At 40.2% G+C, this 18,949-nt stretch overlaps 1 protein-coding gene across 3 annotated transcripts in view; it reads right to left on the reverse strand.

Moving 5' to 3' along the window:
* KIAA1549L (KIAA1549 like) overlaps positions 1-18,949 on the reverse strand; it is a 268,405-nt gene that overhangs the window by 47,199 nt on the left and 202,257 nt on the right. For 2 of the 3 annotated variants that reach the window (XM_081063643.1, XM_081063641.1), the window contains 2 exons: positions 16,297-16,424; positions 9,329-9,507 (listed from right to left, as the gene is read on the reverse strand). In XM_081063643.1, coding sequence (XP_080919769.1) covers positions 9,329-9,507; positions 16,297-16,424 — 307 coding nt within the window. The remainder of the gene's footprint in view (positions 1-9,328; positions 9,508-16,296; positions 16,425-18,949) is intronic. The other variant, XM_081063642.1, reaches the window with a different exon arrangement.

Raw genomic sequence — 18,949 nt, forward strand, 5'->3', positions numbered from 1 at the left:
GCCTAGGCCTGACTCCATGCTTTTAGTTTTGTGGTGTGGGCCTTAATCCCGCCTAAACACTTATGGTTCCCCTGTATGGTAGCCTCTGACTTGAAAACCCCGCTAGATCTTGGTGCCCTGACTCTAGCTCCAGCTCTGAGGAACCCAATGGCCTCCCTTGGCCAATTAGCTGGTGCCAGCTGGATAAGGTAGCCAGTTTCTGAAGAGGTTGAGTTGGGATGAATGGGGTGAGAAGGGGGCAGACATCTTGCTCTCAAGGGGTCTCCTCTATCAATCTGCATTTGAGAGCTTATTTCTGTCAATCTATGTTTTTCATTGAGAGAGGAAATTTTGAAGCCACATTTGTATGGCCGCTAATGCCAACCATCTCCTGCTCTATAGGGCAAAGCCAGTTTGGTCTTATATAGAAAGGAACATGGCCAAAATACCTTCTGACCTGTCAAAGATACAAGCAGATGACTACGCTAAATAAATAACAAACGATGAGGATGTTACACCCACAAATGGAGCCGAATGGTGAAATCTACCTGACATTTATTGGACAATACGGAGAACCATTAGTGCTCTTTGTAATCAGTCTTAACTATATTCATATAACCATGTATAGTATTAGTTATGTTTTCTTTAAAATAATCTTTGGAAAAGATTCCTGTAATTCATAAAAGGAAAATTCACCTAGTTGTTAAGACATGCATCTGCCTACAGTCTGAGGCCCAAGGTTCACTAACACAAGATTGCATCTTAGATGTTATATTTTTATAGCATTTGAAGAAACATAAACAGGAGACATATTTTTTTTTCTAACTTTTGCAAAGGTCTCCCCAACCTGGGACCCAATGATATTTTTAGGCTGGTTACATTTCACAAGTCTTAATTGTTCCCTCATTCTGCTTGCTACTGAGAAAACCAGTAAAGAGAAGAAGCTAGTGTGACATTTTCTGAGACAGGAATCCCATTTCTGGAATCTCTCCTAAAGCAACATTGCACGAGAAGTTCAAATTCAGAGATGAAAGTTAACATCACAAATCAGACATATCAGTACCATTACTTCCTGATATGATGCCCACAAAAGGGCACATTGCTCCCGCAGTTATGCCAAAAATGCATATCTTCAATCCAGTCTTCAGACAAATGCAAATTGAGGGACATTCTACACGATAAATGGTTAGTACACCCAAAAAGTAATGGTCATAAAAGACAAAAAAAAGTCACAAAGAATGACTAAATGACTGAGTAGCTATCCCAGACTGGAAGAGACTAAGGAAACAGCTAAATTCCATGTGGGATCCTGGACTGGATCCCAGAACAGGAAAAGAACATTAGTGGGAAAACTGGTGAAATGAAGTCTGTAGATTAGTCAATAGAATTGCACCAATGTTAATTTCTTGGGTTTGATAATTATTCTATGGTTCTGTAAGATGTTAACGTTAGAGGTAGTTAGGTGAAGAATGTATAGGAACTCAGTACTATTACTGCAACTCTTTTGTAAGTTTAAAATTATTTCAAAATAAAAAGTTTTTAAAGTCACAATTATACTAGGGGACTTAAATACATCATTGACAACTGTGGATAGATCATCCAAACAGAAAATAAATAACAAAATAGCAGCCTTAAATGACACATTAGATGAAATGGACATCATTGACATATAGAGAGCACTTCATCCTAAAACATCAGACTATACATTTTTTTTCTAGTGTACATGGAACATTCTCAAGGATAGAGCATATATTGGGACATAAAATCAGCCTCAGCAAATTTAAGAAGATTGAAATCATACCAAGCATATTCTCTGATCACAAGGCTTTGAAATTGGATATCAACTGCGAAAAGAAAACAGGAAAAAACACACAAATACATGGAGATAAACAACATACTTTTAAAGAACGACCGGGTCAAAGAAGAAATTAGAGGAGAGACCAAAAGATACATAGAAACAAATGACAATGAAAATACATCCTACCAACATTTTGGGGATGCAGCGAAAACAGTTTTAAGAGGGGAATTTATATCATTACAGGCCTATCTCAAGAAACAAGAAAAATCCCAAATAAAACCTCATGTTACACCTTTAAGAACTAGAAAAAGAAGAACAAGTGAAACCCAAGGTTAGCAGAAAAAAGGAAATAACAAAAATCAGAGCAGAGCTCAATGAAATAGAGAACAAAAAGACAATAGAAACAATTAATGTAACAAAGAGCTGGTTCTTTGAAAAGATTCACAAAATTGACAAACCCTTGGCTAGACTCACTAAGATAAAAAGAGAGAAGACACCAATTAACAAAATCAGAAATGAAAAAGAGGAAGTTATCACGAACACCACAGAAATACAAAGGATCATCCAAGAATACTATGAAGGACTATATGCCACCAAATTCAATAACCTAGAAGAAATGGACAAGTTCTAAGAAACATATAGCCTTCCAAGGCTGAACCATGAAGAACTGGAAAATCTAAACAGACCGATCACCAGTAACGAAATTGAATCAGTCATCCAAAACCTTCCCAAAAGCAAAAGCCAGGGACCAGATGGCTTCACCAGTGAATTCTACCAAACCTTCAAAGAGGATCTAATACCAATCCTGCTCAAACTCTTCCAAAAAATTGAAGAAGAGACAGCACTCCCTAACTCATTTTATGAGGGCAACATTACCCGGATACCAAAACCTGGTAAGGACAGCACAAAAAAAGAAAACTACAGACCAATATCTCTGATGAATACAGATGCAAAAATCCTAAACAAAATTCTAGCAAATCAAATACAACAATGCATTAAAAAGATTATTCATCACGACCAAGTGGGGTTCATCCCCAGGGCACAAGGATGGTTCAACATCCGCAAATCCATTAATGTGATACATCACATAAACAAAATAAAGGACAAAAATCATATGATTATGTCAATTGATGCAGAAAAAGCATTTGACAAGATACAACATCCATTTATGATTAAAACACTTAATAAAATAGGTATAGAAGGAAAATACCTTAACATAATAAAGGCCATATATGACAAGCCGTTAGCTAATCTCATAATTAATGGTGAAAAACTGAAGCCCTTTGCTCTACATTCAGGAACACGACAGGGCTGTTCCTATCACCTTTGCTTTTCAACATAGTGTTGGAAGTTCTTGCCAGAGCCATCAGTAAAGAGAAAGAAATAAAAGGCATCCAAATTGGGAATGAAGAAGTTAAATCATCACTCTTTGCAGATGACATGATGCTATATATAGAAAACCCTAAAGACTCCACCAAAAAGCTATTAGAAACAATCAACGAATACAGTAAAGTTGACGGCTACAAAATCAATGTACAAAAGTTCATTGCATTCCTATATACTAACAATGAAATCTCAGAAAAAGAAATACAAAAAACAATTCCCTTTGCAATTGCAGCAAAAAGAATAAAATACCTAGGAATAAACTTAACCAAGGATGTGAAAGACCTATATGCTGAAAACTACAAGACATTTTTGAAGGAAATTGAAGAAGACACAAAGAAATGGAAAGACATTCCGTGCTCATAGATTGGAAGAATCAACATAGTTAAAATGGCCATACTACCCAAAGCAATATACAGATTTAATGCAATCCCCATCAAAATCCCAATGGCATATTTTAAAGAAATAGAACCAAAAATCATCAGATTTGTTTGGAACAACAAAAGACCCCGAATAGCCAAAGCAATCTTAAGAAAAAAGAACAATACTGGAGGTATCACACTCCCTGACTTTAGCTTGTACTACAGGGCTACAATAATCAAAACAGCATGGTATTGGCAGAAAAACAGACACAGACCAATGGAATAGAATTGAGAACGCAGAAATAAAATCACATAAATATGGACAGATATTTTTGACAAAGAAGCTAAAAACATACAATGGAGGAAAGACAGCCTCTTCAATAAATGGTGCTGGGAGAATTGGATAGCCACGTGCAAAAGAATGAAACTGGACTGCTATCTGTCACCATGTACCAAAATTAATTCAAAATGGATCAAAGACTTAAGCATAAGACCTGCATAGAAGAAAACATAGGTACTAAACTTATGGACCTTGGGTTCAAAGAGCATTTTATGAATTTGACTCCAAAGGCAAGGGAAGTAAAAGCTAAAATAAACGAATGGGACTATATGAAACTTAAAAGCTTCCGCACAGCAAAAAGAAACCATTGACAAAATAAAGAGGCAACCAACTGAATGGGAGAAGATTTTTGCAAACAGTGCCTCCGATAAGGGGCTAATATCCAAAATATACAAGGAACTCATGAAGCTCAACAACAAAAAAACAAACAACCCAATTGAAAAATGGGCAAAGGACCTGAAGAGACATTTCTCCAAAGAGGACATAAAAATGGCAAATAGACATATGAAAAAATGCTCAACATCACTAATCCTCAGAGAAATGCAAATAAAAACCACAATGAGATGTCACCTCACCCTAGTCAGAGTGGCTATCATCAACAAGACAAATAGTAACAAGTGTTGGAGAGGCTGTGGAGAAAAAGGAACCCTCATACACTGTTGGTGGGAATGCAGACTGGTGCAGCCGCTATGGAAGGCAGTGTGGAGGTTCCTCAAAAAATTATGAATAGAATTACCATATGACCCAGCAATCCCTCTCCTGGGTATCTACCCAAAAAATCTGAAAACATTTATACATAAAGACACGTGTGCTCCAATGTTCATTGCAGCTTTATTTACGGTGGCCAAGACATGGAAACAACCAAAATGTCCTTCGATAGATGAATGGATAAAAAAGTTGTGGTACATATACACAATGGAATACTATTCGGAGGTAAGAAAAGATGATATAGGAACATTTGTGACAACATGGACGGATCTTGAGAGCATAATGCTAAGCGAAATAAATCAGACAGAAAAAGCAGAGAACCATATGATTTCACTGATATGTGGTATATAAACCAAAAAACAACAAAAAAACAAGACAAACAAATGAGAAACAAAAACTCATAGACACAGACAATAGTTTAGTGGTTACCAGAGGGTAAGGGGGGTGGGGAGAGGGAGGTGAGGGTAAAGGGGGATCAAATATATGGTGATGAAAGGAGAACTGACTCTGGGTGGTGAACACACAATGGGATTTATAGATGATGTAATACAGAATTGTACACCTGAAATCTGTGTAATTTTACTAACAATTGTCACCCCAATAAATTTTTTAAAAAGTTTTAAAAAGTCATGCATGAAATTATTCACTGCAGTGTTATTTATAATAACCAAAACTGAAACTAAAGACAAAAATTACCTGGAAGGTTGGAAAAATGGGAGATGAGTTTTCCAATCAATGTATGCCTTCTCAACTAAGTCATTAATGGTAATCATAAAGACAACAGCAACACAGCAAAAGCTTAAGCTACAAAACATAAAGCTGTCTGTATATGATTACATTCTATTAGGTTGGTGCAAAAGTAATTGCGGTTTAAAAGGTTAAAAATAATTGCAAATACCGCAATTACTTTTGCACCAACCTAATAACACATACACAAGTTTGATCAAAAACTTGAAGAGAAGGTGCAAAAATGAAAACAGAGGATATGCTAGGGTGGTCAAGTTACAGCGATATTTTTCTCTTATTTTCTGAACTTTCTATGTTGTTACTATGTTTTCTTTAGAATAATCTTTACAAGAATTTCCTGTGATACATAAAAGAAAATTTTCGGACTGCTTTCTTTGCTTACATAAGCCACTCAGAAGAGAAGAAGAAAGGTATAAGATGAATCTGCCCTAAACTCCACAAGACAGCCAATTACAGAGAATAGTTCAGGGCTCTTTTCCAAACCTAATGCCAGCAAGGCCTATTCCTTTTAATCCAAAATGTAACAAGTATCAATTTCTGGCCAGGGAAAATGCTCATCTCTTCTTCTGTGACAGGGTGATGGGTCTGGCAGGTAAAAGGAGTAGTACATTGAATTCAGTTGAGATTTGGAATTTGTCCTCATGACATGTATATCACTAAACTGGGATGAAAAGGTCCAGACGTGGTGGCCGTTACCTGAGTCCATAACTGGGCAGAGGGTCCTAATCAAGAGCAGTTACCAGAGCATTAACGGCAACCTCAGAGGCTCTAATAACTTGGCTTAGGAGTCCGGTGGCAGAACTGTGCCTAAGGAAAGATTCAGTGGGCATGATTGGCTTTGAGAAGATACACAGGTTACTAAACGATAGAGCCAAGGGGCATAAAGTACAAGATCAATGAATCCTTGTCCGTTGGCTGACTGGTGATGATGATGATAACATGCTTATTGAGTGCTAGACACTGTTATAAGTGCTTTACATATATTAACTCATTTGATCCTCACAACAGCCCCATTTTACAGATGGAGACACTGAGGCACAGAGAAATGAACTAAGCTGCCTAAGTCGCACAGATAGTAAGGAGAAGAGCTAGGATTCCAATCCTTGTAGCATGTCTTGAGAGTCCATATTCTTTTAAGCACAATGGTATTTTTCATTGATGGGCCACAGTAAGTCAAAGAGAGGGAAGGAGCACTGGACGGGGAGCCAGGGGACCTGAGCATAGTGGCTGTCACAGTAACCTGCAGCATGACTTTGACAGGCCACTTGATCCCTCTGGCTTCAGTTTCTTGAAGTAAGTATGTGTGTGTGCACACATGTGTACTGTAAATGTTCACAAGCAGGTTCCATATGCATGTGCTTAAAGGTTCATAAATGTCATCAGCTGCCTGACCATCCTGCTGAAGAAGATGGAGGAATGGCAGGTAATTTTTACCTGACTTGCTATCCCCTAAACTACTTTTTTCTCCCTTTCTTTCTTTCTTTCTTTCTTTCTTTCTTTCTTTCTTTCTTTCTTTCTTTCTTTCTTTCTTTCTTTCTTTCTTTCTTTCTTCCTTCCTTCCTTCCTTCCTTCCTTCCTTCCTTCCTTCCTTCCTTCCTTCCTTCCTTCCTTCTTTCTTTCTTTCTTTTCTTCCTTCCTTTCCCTCTCTCTCTCTCTCTCTCCCTCCCTCCCTCCCTCCCTTCCATCATCCATCCATTCATGTTTCTTTGGTGAAATCATTATTCTCTGGCGTGTGTTACAAATTTTTTTCAGACTCTTAAGAAAATTGATTACCATCATGATATCCATAGATATCATTATCTTTTCTGCTGTCTGCTCAAATGGTTGTTTAAAGCTTGCTCTAAGGAGTAAAAGTCATTTCAAAGCATATATAGCGGGCCATGTTCCTGTTTGAATGACAATACCTTCTTCAGTTCCCTCTCAATTCAAGCCCCTCTCATCTCCAGTACAACTGACATCCCATAATGAACAGTTTAGGAGTGTTATCAAGAAAGGGAGATGGTACCTGATTTCAAACTATACTACAAGGCTACAGTAATCAAAACAGCATGGTACTGGCATAAAAATAGACACATAGATCAATGGAACAGAATAGAGAGTCAGACATAAATCCATGCCTATATGCCCATCTAATCTACGACAATGGAAGCAAGAATGTACGATGGGGTAAAGACAGTCTGTTCAATAAGTGGTGTTGGGAAACCTGGACAGACACATGCAAGAAAATGAAGCTGGACCACCTCCTTACACCATATACAAAAACAAATTCAAAATGGCTTAAAGACTTAAATGTAAGATCTGAAACCATAAAATATCTAGAAGAAAATATAGGAAGAAACTTCATGGACATTACCCGGAGTAAGATTTTCACTGATATATCCCCTCGCGCGAGGGAAGTAAGAGAAAAAATAAACATGTGGGATTACATCAAACTAAAAAGTTTTTTCACAGCAAAGGAAACCATCAATAAAACAAAAAGGGATCCTACTGTATGGGAAAAGATATTTGCCAATGATATATCTGATAAGGGATTAATATCACAAATCTATAAAAAACTTACTCAACTCAACTCCAAAAAAACAAACAACCCAATTAAAAAATGGGCAGAGGACTTGAGGAGACATTTTTCTAAAAAGGACATACAGAAGGCAAGAAGACATATGAAGAAATGCTCAACCTCACTAACCATCAGAGAAATGCAAATAAAAACCACAATGAGATACCACCTCACTCCAGTCAAAATGGCTATCATCAATAAATCAACAAACAACAAATGCTGGCGTGGATGTGGAGAAAAGGGAACGCTAGTGCACTGTTGGTGGGATTGCAGATTAGTGCAGCCACTATGGAAAACAGTATGAAGGTATCTCAGGAATCTGAAAATGGAACTACCCTATGATCCAGTAATTCCACTCTTAGGCATCTACCCGGAGAAATCCAAAACTCCAATTCAAAAATCTGTATGCACTCCTATGTTTATTGCAGCACTTTACACAATAGCCAAGATATGGAAACAACCGAAATGCCCATCGGTAGATGACTGGATTAAGAAGCTGTGGTACATTTATACAATGGAGTATTACGCAGCCATAAAGAAGAAAGAAATCTTATCATTTGCAGCAACATGGATGGATCTAGAGAACATTATGTTAAGTGAAATAAGTCAGAAAGAGAAAGACAAGTACCATATGATCTCACTTATATATGGAATCTAAAGAAAAGACTATGTGAATGAACTAATCAGAAACAGTTTTGGGGACACAAAGAAAAAACCGAGAGTTGTTAGATGTGTGTGTGGGGGGGGTTGGGGATAAGGGGAAAGGTGAAGGGATTTGGAAGCAGCTGGTAACCACAAGATGGCCTCAGGGTTTTTTGAAAATTAATTTGGGGAAGGTATTCAATAATGTTGTAAAGATTTTGTTGGGTATCCGATGGACATGCGTCCTATTTGGGAGACCACCTCAGGGATACTGTGGATACCTGATCATGGCATTGTACATCAGAAGCTAAACATTAATGAATGCCAACTATAATTTTATATATATAATGTGATGGTTCAGCGTGAGGTCGGAGGGATAGTGGATGGGGGGAGGGGGGTTCACAGTGTGAGGGATATAAATGATGAACGTCTAAGTATTACCTTGTCTTGTACACCTGAAACTAATAAATAAAAAATAAAAATAAAAAAAATAAAGTGCGTTTCTTGTAAAAAAAAAAAAAAAGGGAGACGGCTGTGTACCCCTGTAAGGGGTGGGGAAGAATTTCTGATGTTTCTCTTCAGAACTACAGCTTTTAAAAAATCCCCTCTGGACTTTCTAACGAAGGTTAAAAATGCGCTGAAAACATCACCCAACAAACTCACGTCCTGACTCACTCTGCTGAGGCCAGCGCATGCAGAGGTACAAATGACCAACGGAGCCTTACACACTTGGACCGAATCTACCCCGGGTATTCCCAGTTTTTGTTCCTGGCTTCCTGACTGTCTCCAGCTCTGGGTCCTCAGGTGCTCACCTCACCATTGAGCACTGCTGGCTCCTGGCTCCTGTCTGAGGTGGGATGTACCATGGGGAGGGCTGTGGGTTTTATAGCGATGAGCTGCACAGATCCTGAAGATGTGTCGAAGGGGTCAGCAGCTGCTTTGCCGGAGTTGTCAAAAAGAACCGCTCCTTCCTCTTCATCACTCACTGGCACTAAAATACAAACAAACACATCGATTTTATGGTTGTCGGAACAGCACGATCATGGGGGAATTTATGTGTAATGCTCACAGCCTATGGATGTTATTTTACTCAAAATGACTTCGGGAACAACAGACTCTGGTTCTATGCCAAGGGCTCACTGCTGCAGGTGTATTTCTTTTAAATTCAAGATCTACACTATTCAGCCCTCCACTGCATTATTAATGAGTAGGAAAGAATTTTAAAGGTAAAAACTTTTAAACAATAAATGTTTACTGAATTTCAACAGTGAAAACCATTCTTTGAAAATTGTGACAGAATATTTTTTTTTTAAAGTAAATTTTTTTCTCTATGTTTGAGTCAGAGATGGGAACAATGAAATTTGGCCAAAGCTGGGTCTATTCTTATAATATGACAATCAATAGAATAATAGCATGCAGTTCAGTCTCTGCCACAAAGCTACCCATTTTTACATGACGTTAACATAACAAGTCTTCCCTGGCTCAACCAGCCATAGTAATTGCTGCTGACACTTTTTTTTTCTTTCTAAAGGCTGCTTCTCCAGTGAATTGGGTTTTGGTTTCTTTCATTTATCTAGAACAAAAGAAAGGTAAGAAACAACCAACAGAGAAACTAATTTAAAGTTACAGACAACTCCCTTAATTAAATAGAACAATTTTCACCTACGCTCTTTTAAATTAATTCTCGCCTCTGACAGATAATTCTACTGTGATGGCTGGAAGACACCAACCCGCCTTGTGCTTCCATAACTAAGCTGATAGAAGTTCCGGGGCCAGTGGTATCTTGCTGATTTACGTTCTTATGGCATATTCTGACTAAGGAACTATAAGAATGACAGTTTATTGAGTATGGCTTGGCAAGAGATAAATTAAGCCTGTTCAAACAACTAAATCAGTAGGCAATTTAGGAGCAAAATAGGTATTATAAAAATATGAATGTAATAGAAGTGTATTTATCTTTTCTCCTGTCTGCTCAAGAGATTGGAATGTTATTTAAATTATTGAAAAACACACAATTTGTATCATTCTGCCACTTAGCATAATCACAGGAGATTTGTCAAATCAAGCCGAGTAAACTATTATTTCACAATGTGGCTAAAACACCTCAGAGTGTAACAATTGGCTATAATTGAAGTATCTTTTGGTTCTGTAGACTTAATTGCAAACAGCAGGCCACCAAGCAGCCAATGACAGAGGAAAATCTCTCGTTAGACGTGTTACCATTGCATGTGTATTTTTAGAGTAGAGTTTTGCTGGGCAACTCTTGCCTTTATCTTCCACCAGGACAACTGTTATGAAAGCCATCTATGGTAACCGCCAGCCTCCAAGGTGGCGCCCAGTAATTCCTGCCTCCTGCTATTCATAGCCATAATAAACAGGCCTGACCTATGTAACTAAAAGGAAATTGTAGAAATGACAGTGTGTTACTTCCAAGGCTAGCTGGTTAAGAAACACTGTGGCTTCCACCTTGCTCTCTCTCATTTCACTTACTCTAGGGAAAGCCAGCTGCCATATTATGAGGACACTCAAGCAGCCCTATGCAGAGGTCTATGTGGCAAGAAACAGACTCATGCCAACAGCTATGAGGAAGCCATCTAGTAAGTGGCTTCTGCAGGCTCAGCAGAGCCTTTAGATGACTACTGCCCAGGACAACATCTAGACTGCAACCTCATGAGATATGCTGAGCCAGAACCACCCAGCTAAGTCACTCCTGAATTTCTGAACTACAGACATTATGTGACATAATAAATGCAGATTGTTGTGACATAATAAATGCAGATTGTTGCTTTTGGTCACTAGGTGTCAGGGCAATTTGTTATGCAGCGATAAGTAACTAATACACCTTCTAAACAACACCCCTCCTCTAAGCTTCTACCCCTTGTCCTCCTACCCCTAAAATCCAAACTCTCCACCAGCAGCCAGGATGGATTATCTTTCAAAAGGCAACCAGATCATAGTCCTCCTGTGATCAGAATCCTCTGAAGCTTTCATGGACCTAAAAATAAAACTCAGAGTCTTTAGCGTGGCTGACAAGGTCTGATACAATCTGGGCCTGGCCACCTTGCTGAGCTCACTTCCTGCCTCTCCCCTTCCCCATTCTTCTCCAGCTACAATATCCTTCTTGAACACATCAAGCTTATTCCCACCTCCAGGATTTTGCATTAGCTCTTCCCTCTGCTAAGAATGCTCTTTCCCCAGATCTTTACATACCTAGCTCCTTCTTACTGTACAAGTTGCAGCTTGAAAAAGACTTTCCTTATCCACCCATCTAAAATAGCCTGCCTCATCATCTTGTTATGTTTTCTTCACAGTACTTATCACTATTGATTTGTTGTACCAACTGCATCTGCCCCCACCCCTGACTCTAGAATATAAGCTTCACTCTTGCTCATCTTTTTAAAGGTGAGGCCTCTTGAATTTAATAATGTCTTACATGTAACTGGCTCTCAATAGGATTTGTTGGATAAATGAATGAATAAAGGAATGGTTAAAATTTCCTAGCTTGAGAAGGAGATGTTAGTACTTTCAGAATATGTAAACATGTAGAAATGAAAGTCATGCTATCACTAAACTGTTCAGAGGGTGAAGAGATGGTACTTAGCACTTTGATTGCTTCTGGGTTGTGACACCCTTGTTCCCTGCCCCACGGACAGGATAAGGGGAGAAGCATAACTCTGATGAGACAGAAAAAGGACACCCTGGCAACTGTACAAACTATGGCTCCTTTTCACCCTTGCTCTCAAAACAGTCATATTCAGATTTGCACAATAATTCCTCTAGGTTTAAGAGAAAACTAATTAGATATCCCCACCCCCGCCCAAGATTGTATGGAAAAATACGTTAAAAAGCATTGCATGAAATATTGACACGTTAAAATGTTGTGTGAGTACAGCAGGTTCATGGGAACATTTAATGCATAATTAGTCCGTAAAGAAAAAAGCCTGAGAGAATGCTAAACAAAAGGGCCACAGTTAAATTGAGGAAGTGTCCTAGATACCATCACATCACTAACATAAATGTCACGAAACAACTGGATCTAGTTGTGTCTTATTTGCGTTGTTGGCTTGAATTTCTGTAAACCAGGCTGGGAAGGGAGATTTCATTCCTTCATATTTGCATTGGCATTGGGGAAGCCCTCTCATGTACGGCAAAAAATGCTCTTAAACAAAGCATGCTCTTTCTGGAATTTTCATTAAAGCTCAGAGGCAAATAACTAATGTTGTGATGTATAACTAACATCACTGCCCTCTGGTGTCTTTTATCACGTACTAAGCAAGTCTTCACCTCACTGGGAAGTCAAAGAAAGAATTAAAACTGAAGGTGTGTTCTTTTTTTTAAGGAAACACTACAAGCATTTGTTTTTTAATTTTATTGGGGAATATTGGGGGACAGTGTATTTCTCCAGGGCCCATCAGCTCCTTCAACCTGGTCATGGAGAGTACAGCTCAGCTCCAAGTCCAGTTGCCATTTTCAATATTTAGTTGCAGGGGGCGCAGCCCACCATCCCGTGCGGGAGTTGAACCCGCCACCTTGCTGTTGAGAGCTCGTGCTCTAACCAACTGAGCCATTTGGCCACCCCCGAAGCTGTTTTTGAGCTACTATCTCTCACAAATCCTCAAGGGCCCCTGCTAGGAAAGTAGTAATTCATCCTCTCAACTCTCTGATTTTTGTCATCGTCCAGCCCTACATGCCCCATGATTATTAGGAGGCAAGGACTGATTAGATTCTGAGCCTTGGCAGTGAAATCTCTCAGTGGCTTAAAGGAAGGTACACACTTAAGGGTTTACAGAAGTTTTTGCTCTTAAATGACTGAAGATGCAAATACGTATATTATGTTCTCACCTGGAACTCATTTTTAACTCTTTTCCTGGAAAACACTCTAAGGTGACAATGATTTTAGTCCAGAGGTCGAAGTGTGGGTATTTGGTGGAAAAAATTGCAGATTGTTTTGCTGTCAAAATCCTAGCTCTCATATCTATCTTTCCCATTTATATTTAAACATAGTCTTGAAACAGACTCTAAAATTGCCTTGCAGCTACCATAGCTAAGGAGGCCATCGAGCTCCAAGGACCCATGCCACCCACGGTGCTAGAGGGATGGTGTCTTTCCTTTTTAAAGCTCCTATTTTCACAAAAGTGGAAAATAGCACACGCAGCAAAACTGCTGGAAAACAAGAACACTTTTAGAATGCAGCCCTGTACATTAACATTTATTAATTAACCTAAGTAACCCACACTTTTAGAATGGATACTGAGCCATAAATATCAGTATGTGAATATTCCGTACCATGAGGGTCTATTCCCAGAGGCCAGTCACACAGTAAGGCACTTTTTGCAAGCTGACAATGTGATGAAAAGATACCTTTTTGTCTCCTCTACAAAAAGGAGACAATTCCATTCACTGTTCCTCTTTCCTTCCTTCCCTGCCTCCTTCCCTCCTTCCCTCCCTCTTTCCCTCTTTCCCATTCATATTCCAATCCAATAAAATATACTATTGATTTTTTTTAGTGAATGCTAACCTAGCATTATGATAAAGTGGAGCTGTTTGATTGAAAAAAAAAGGGACAAGTGTAGGTTTCATTTAAGGTCCATCTTAGAATTCTGATGTGTTTCGGCATCTGTTAACATTGAATGAGTTTGTCCTATCCTTTTATTTGAAAATTTCAAATTGAAACCTCATCAAAGGGGAACTTGTGGTGAAGCAGAAGCAACCAAACCTGAAAATTCACGGGGTTTACTTTTGGCAAAAATAAAATGCAACTAAGTACTGGGAACGTGGAGAAAGGATGGCTTTTTAGTAGTAATAATGAGAAAAAACACACATTAAATCCTCAACCTGGTACAGTAATTGCATTTTATTCATGCACCCCACTGTTACCTCTAACCCTGCTATTTAAATAATCAGTGACCTAAGGTGGCAGGCAGCTGAGGGTGGAAAAACAAGAACAGGGAAGTAGTCAGGAACATTTAGTGCAGATCAATGCCTCACCAGCCGGGGTGGGACTCCCCAGGTCTGAAACTGGCCCTGCTTCCCCCTCTTCTATGAATTAAAAGCAGAGGGGAGGGAAAGGCATCGTCTTGTAATAGTGTATTTACTGATAGAGGAGTCTTTATTCTGCACATTTTTATGCAAGAAAAAGGGCACAGAACAATATGTACATTGATCCCATTTTATAAAATAAAACAAAGCAATACAACAAAAAACAAAGATGAGTGTGTCTTGTCATATGCATAATAAAAAGACATACACTGAGTTATTAAAAGTCATTTGAGCATTGGGGTGAGTGATGGGCCATCTGGGGGAGGGTGGACTTGGACTTAACTTTATATATTTCCAGGAAGAATACAAAGGAAGGAAGGCAGAGAGGGGTGGGGAGAGAGTAGCAGAAGCAGGGAGGGCATCTTGGTTAGGGGGCGATGGCAGTTGCAGCCTTCAGTTAAAACAACCTTCCCCTATGTCTTCACTGTCCACTGTCTCTGTGTCGCCTCCCTCCCTCTGCCCATCTCTCTTAGCACCTCACTCTGGGAAGAAAGAGAAGAAAGTTGCTAAGTTCACATTCCCCTTCACAAAACAAGCTCCTCTAGCCCTCTGTGAACTGGCTTGGCAGAGAGCTGATGGGCAGGATTTCTGGTGGTCCCAGGGAGGGCAGATTGTCTCAGGAAAACCCCCCATTTCACATCCTGATTCTGGTGTGAAAAGCAAAAGAAAAAAATTCAAGGATCAAATCAGTTTGACAGTTTAAACAAGTGTTTTATATAAAGACTGGGAGCCGGGACCCCATTCTCTCTGTTGAAGACAAACCCATTGTGGTGTCATTTCTTATCTTTCTTTGGCCAGAAAAAAAAAATAAGTAGGCGACAATCGAAAACAGAAGAATATTCTGGCACTAGCTTTAAGAGAGAGTTCTTGAACCACACTTCATCAAATTCCTTTGAAAAGGAAGCACAGGTAACCAGAGTGCCAGATGGTTTGGCTTTTCACCTGGTATTTCTGTAGAATCCCACCTACAATCCTTTGAAATCCAAAAGGAATTTTCCCTGCTCTGGATACTCATCTCTGGGCTCTAGTAAGCCAGCATCACACGTGGAAGGAGCGAGTGGAGAGGAGGGTCAGAACAAAGGCGGGGTCAGGAGGAGAGGGAGGCTGCCCAGTGGTTTCCGACAGATGTGATCTGTGGATGGTGTCATGACACAGTCAGGTAGCTCTGATGACTTATAAATAAACCCCAACACCAAAGATCTGGTTGAGGAAGAAACTCAACAGTTCAGTTTCCCTGGAGAAGAAAGGCAAAGCATAGGCTGATTTTTATGATGACAGATTTATTTGCATGCTGTTTTTGCCAGGAGAGGGGGATTTGCATTATCTGCACCCATTGGCATAGACTGAACTCCCAAAACTTATCAGGAGAGTCAGTGCAAGAAAGATAGGGGTGATCTCCAAGACAAGCAGCATTTCAGAGATCTGCCACCCTAGAGGACCTGGTGCTAGAAACGTCAATTCACTCAAGAATGAGAAAGATCGCTAAGCAAACATCCGTTCATTGTGCATAGAGCTTTTCTAAGACCCTGCACAACGCCATGGGAACAGGGGGCAGAAAGCATGAGATAGACTAATTCAGAGAAAGGGATAAGGCGATATCCCAGTAGGTAGCTTTGTAGGACACAATAGAAAGAAGAACTGAGGTTTAAAGCACATTGGTGTGTGTAAGTGTGTGCATTTCTGTGTCCACACACGTGTGGGACAGGCCTGGGGGTGGTGCTTGGCAGGGAAGGCTTCTCACCATTTCTCTTCCGTGCCTCCTCCTTTGTCACTTTCTGCTGTGCCATTACATTCTGGGGCGAGCGCCTCCCTGAGCTGGGCTTCCCTGATTCGTTGCTGATGACAGAGCCATTCTCACTGGGCGACCTGCTGGAGGTAACCATAGCAACAGGGAGATGGTAAGTTTCGACTAGAGCAGCCTCCTTTCAAGGTTATTTTATTTGCACAGTTTATGTCTGTACTCTTTCCTTCTGGTTTTATCCACAAAGAAGAAATGATACAGGAAAAGAAAAAAAAAACCCACCGTACTATAACATGGGTTAAGTAGCTGGTTGTACTCAAGTGCATTTATTGGTGCTTTGCTCTGCAGAGAAGTTCAATGAGAGCAGCCCTCAGTTCCCATCTCTTTTTCATTAACCACCAGTGACTATGGAAACGGTGGCAATGTGTTTTAAGCGTGCTCTTTTTCAAACACAACACTTTGGATGGTGTTGCAGAGTGTTTGATTCACATGGCATCTTCCGGGACATGCAGGAATCACACTTCTTGTTGGCTATTTTCTTTACAGAATATACTTGATTACTAAAGACTAAGTCACTCCATCATTGAGTTCATCACTGTCACACACACACGTACGTGTACACTTTCTTTAACTGCGCTAACTGCTAACCACTTACATTTGAAACTACCAATTTGAGCTATTCATTCATTCATTCATTCATTCATTCAGGAAATGCTTTCTGTGCACCAGCTCTGTGCTGGGCATGGTGCCAGGCATACGGGTACCTAGAGATACTAAAACACCATCCATGCTCTCCCAGAGCTCTGCATCAGGAGCGCCTATAATGTGCCAAGGACAACGCCGCATGCTTTCAAAACTGTTCCTGAATCATTATGACAACCCACGGATTTGGTGATTGTCACCCTTGTTTAGCAAGTGAGAAATGTGAAGCTCACGGAGGTGAAATGATCTGTCCAGGGCAGAGTTGGGAAGGGGCAAATCAGCCCTGGAAGCCAGAGCAGGCAGGGGCTTTCAATGCGCCACCAAGGCAAGCCTTTACACAAGGCGAGCCACAGGGACTTCTCGCCTTCCCTCGGGGCGGACTCTGGTCTTCTGGAACCCCATGGGAAAATGGGCTCTTGAGAGCCTGCGACTCAGGCCTCAGATCGTGCTAGCCTGTGGGTAGGCTGGCATAAAGACCACCCGTCTTCCCCTGTGTGAGAGACAACCAGGAGGCAGACATCCAGCAGTCTCATCAAACCCCTCGTCCTTCTACTGTCAATTGTCCAAATTCAGAACCTACTGGGAAGCTGTGTATCCTTGTGAATGCTCCCCTTCCTCCTGCCTTCTCCCTCATCATCCCCCGGGGAATTTAGAATTCTCAGTTCAGTACACTTCGTGCGCTTTAGCACCCTAAAACCATGAACAATGAGAAGTACCCATTCACAACCATGGGGTAAGGAAGAGTCTGACAAGAGCCTCCCACAGAACACTGGGGCCACATAAGATGTTCCTTGCCAAAGTTCCACAGACAAATGTAAATTGGGGAAGTGGTGTTTACTGTATTCATTTTGTGTATATCCCTAACGCACATTAGCATATCAAAGGCTCTGATCAGCTCTGTCATTAACAAACTCATCTTGTTTAATCTCCCATAAAACTAGTAATATAAAGAATGTAGTTTGGGAAAATATGGGTAAGGTATGAATTTACTGAATATGTTATTTGCCCAACAGCCATTTGATTGCTGAATCCTGGATGTACAAATACACATACATGGAGAAAACATATGCTCTTTGGTTGTTTCCAAAATTTCATAGTTAATGGTACATACTCTTCCAACTGGCTTTATTGGGACAAAGAGGCTTTTGGTGAAGTCCAGAGGAAAGGAAAGGGAAAGCCTTCTTGTAATCTATTTTACATTCACAAAGTACTTAATGGCTTTTGCAGGATTTGCATACCCTTTTCCTCATTTGATCCTGAAACAATTTTCTCGCTGTTGCTCTCACTCCAAGGGAAGATGTGAATGGGCAGATTTCTGAAAAGAAAACGCCTTACTCTGCTTTACGCTTTGCATCAGTAAATAGACTTATGTTTACATGGAGCCATCTACACAAAATTTCTGGTCAAAAACAGAGAGTTAGATTTGTATGTGCATGTGTGCCCACTCACATGACAATACCAAAAATGTTTTTGAAAGCAAGAAAGTGTCACCTGTGAGGTTGCAGCTTTAGCCTATGGAACACAACAGTCCCCATTCTGAGGATATGGACACATGGAACCTGGAAGAACAATCTTGGGGGTGGGGATTAATCAGTTGCCGAATAATTATGGCCAATCACTGCACTGAAGTACCCACTGCAAACAGTTGTCCCTGTGGGGTGGATTCTTTCTCCTTGCTCATGAATCCCAGTCATGGACCAACAACATCGCACCAAGAGCCTACGTAAGGAAAAGGACTCACAATATCTGTCTGGCTGTCTTCAAGTAGCTAAATGCTCAGGTTGCTTCAGTTTTAAAATCATTCTTAAATACGGAGATATCTTAATGACCACCACATCACTGGTTTCCCCTATTTTCCACCTGTAAAGCTTTCTGGATCATCTAACAGACCCATTTTGAGAGGTCATGCCATCCTGACTTAACAGGAAGGAGAAAGCTGATGTGGCAAGAT

Source organism: Rhinolophus hipposideros (assembly GCF_964194185.1).
Source record: "Rhinolophus hipposideros genome assembly, chromosome: 10".
Lineage (NCBI taxonomy): Eukaryota > Metazoa > Chordata > Mammalia > Chiroptera > Rhinolophidae > Rhinolophus > Rhinolophus hipposideros.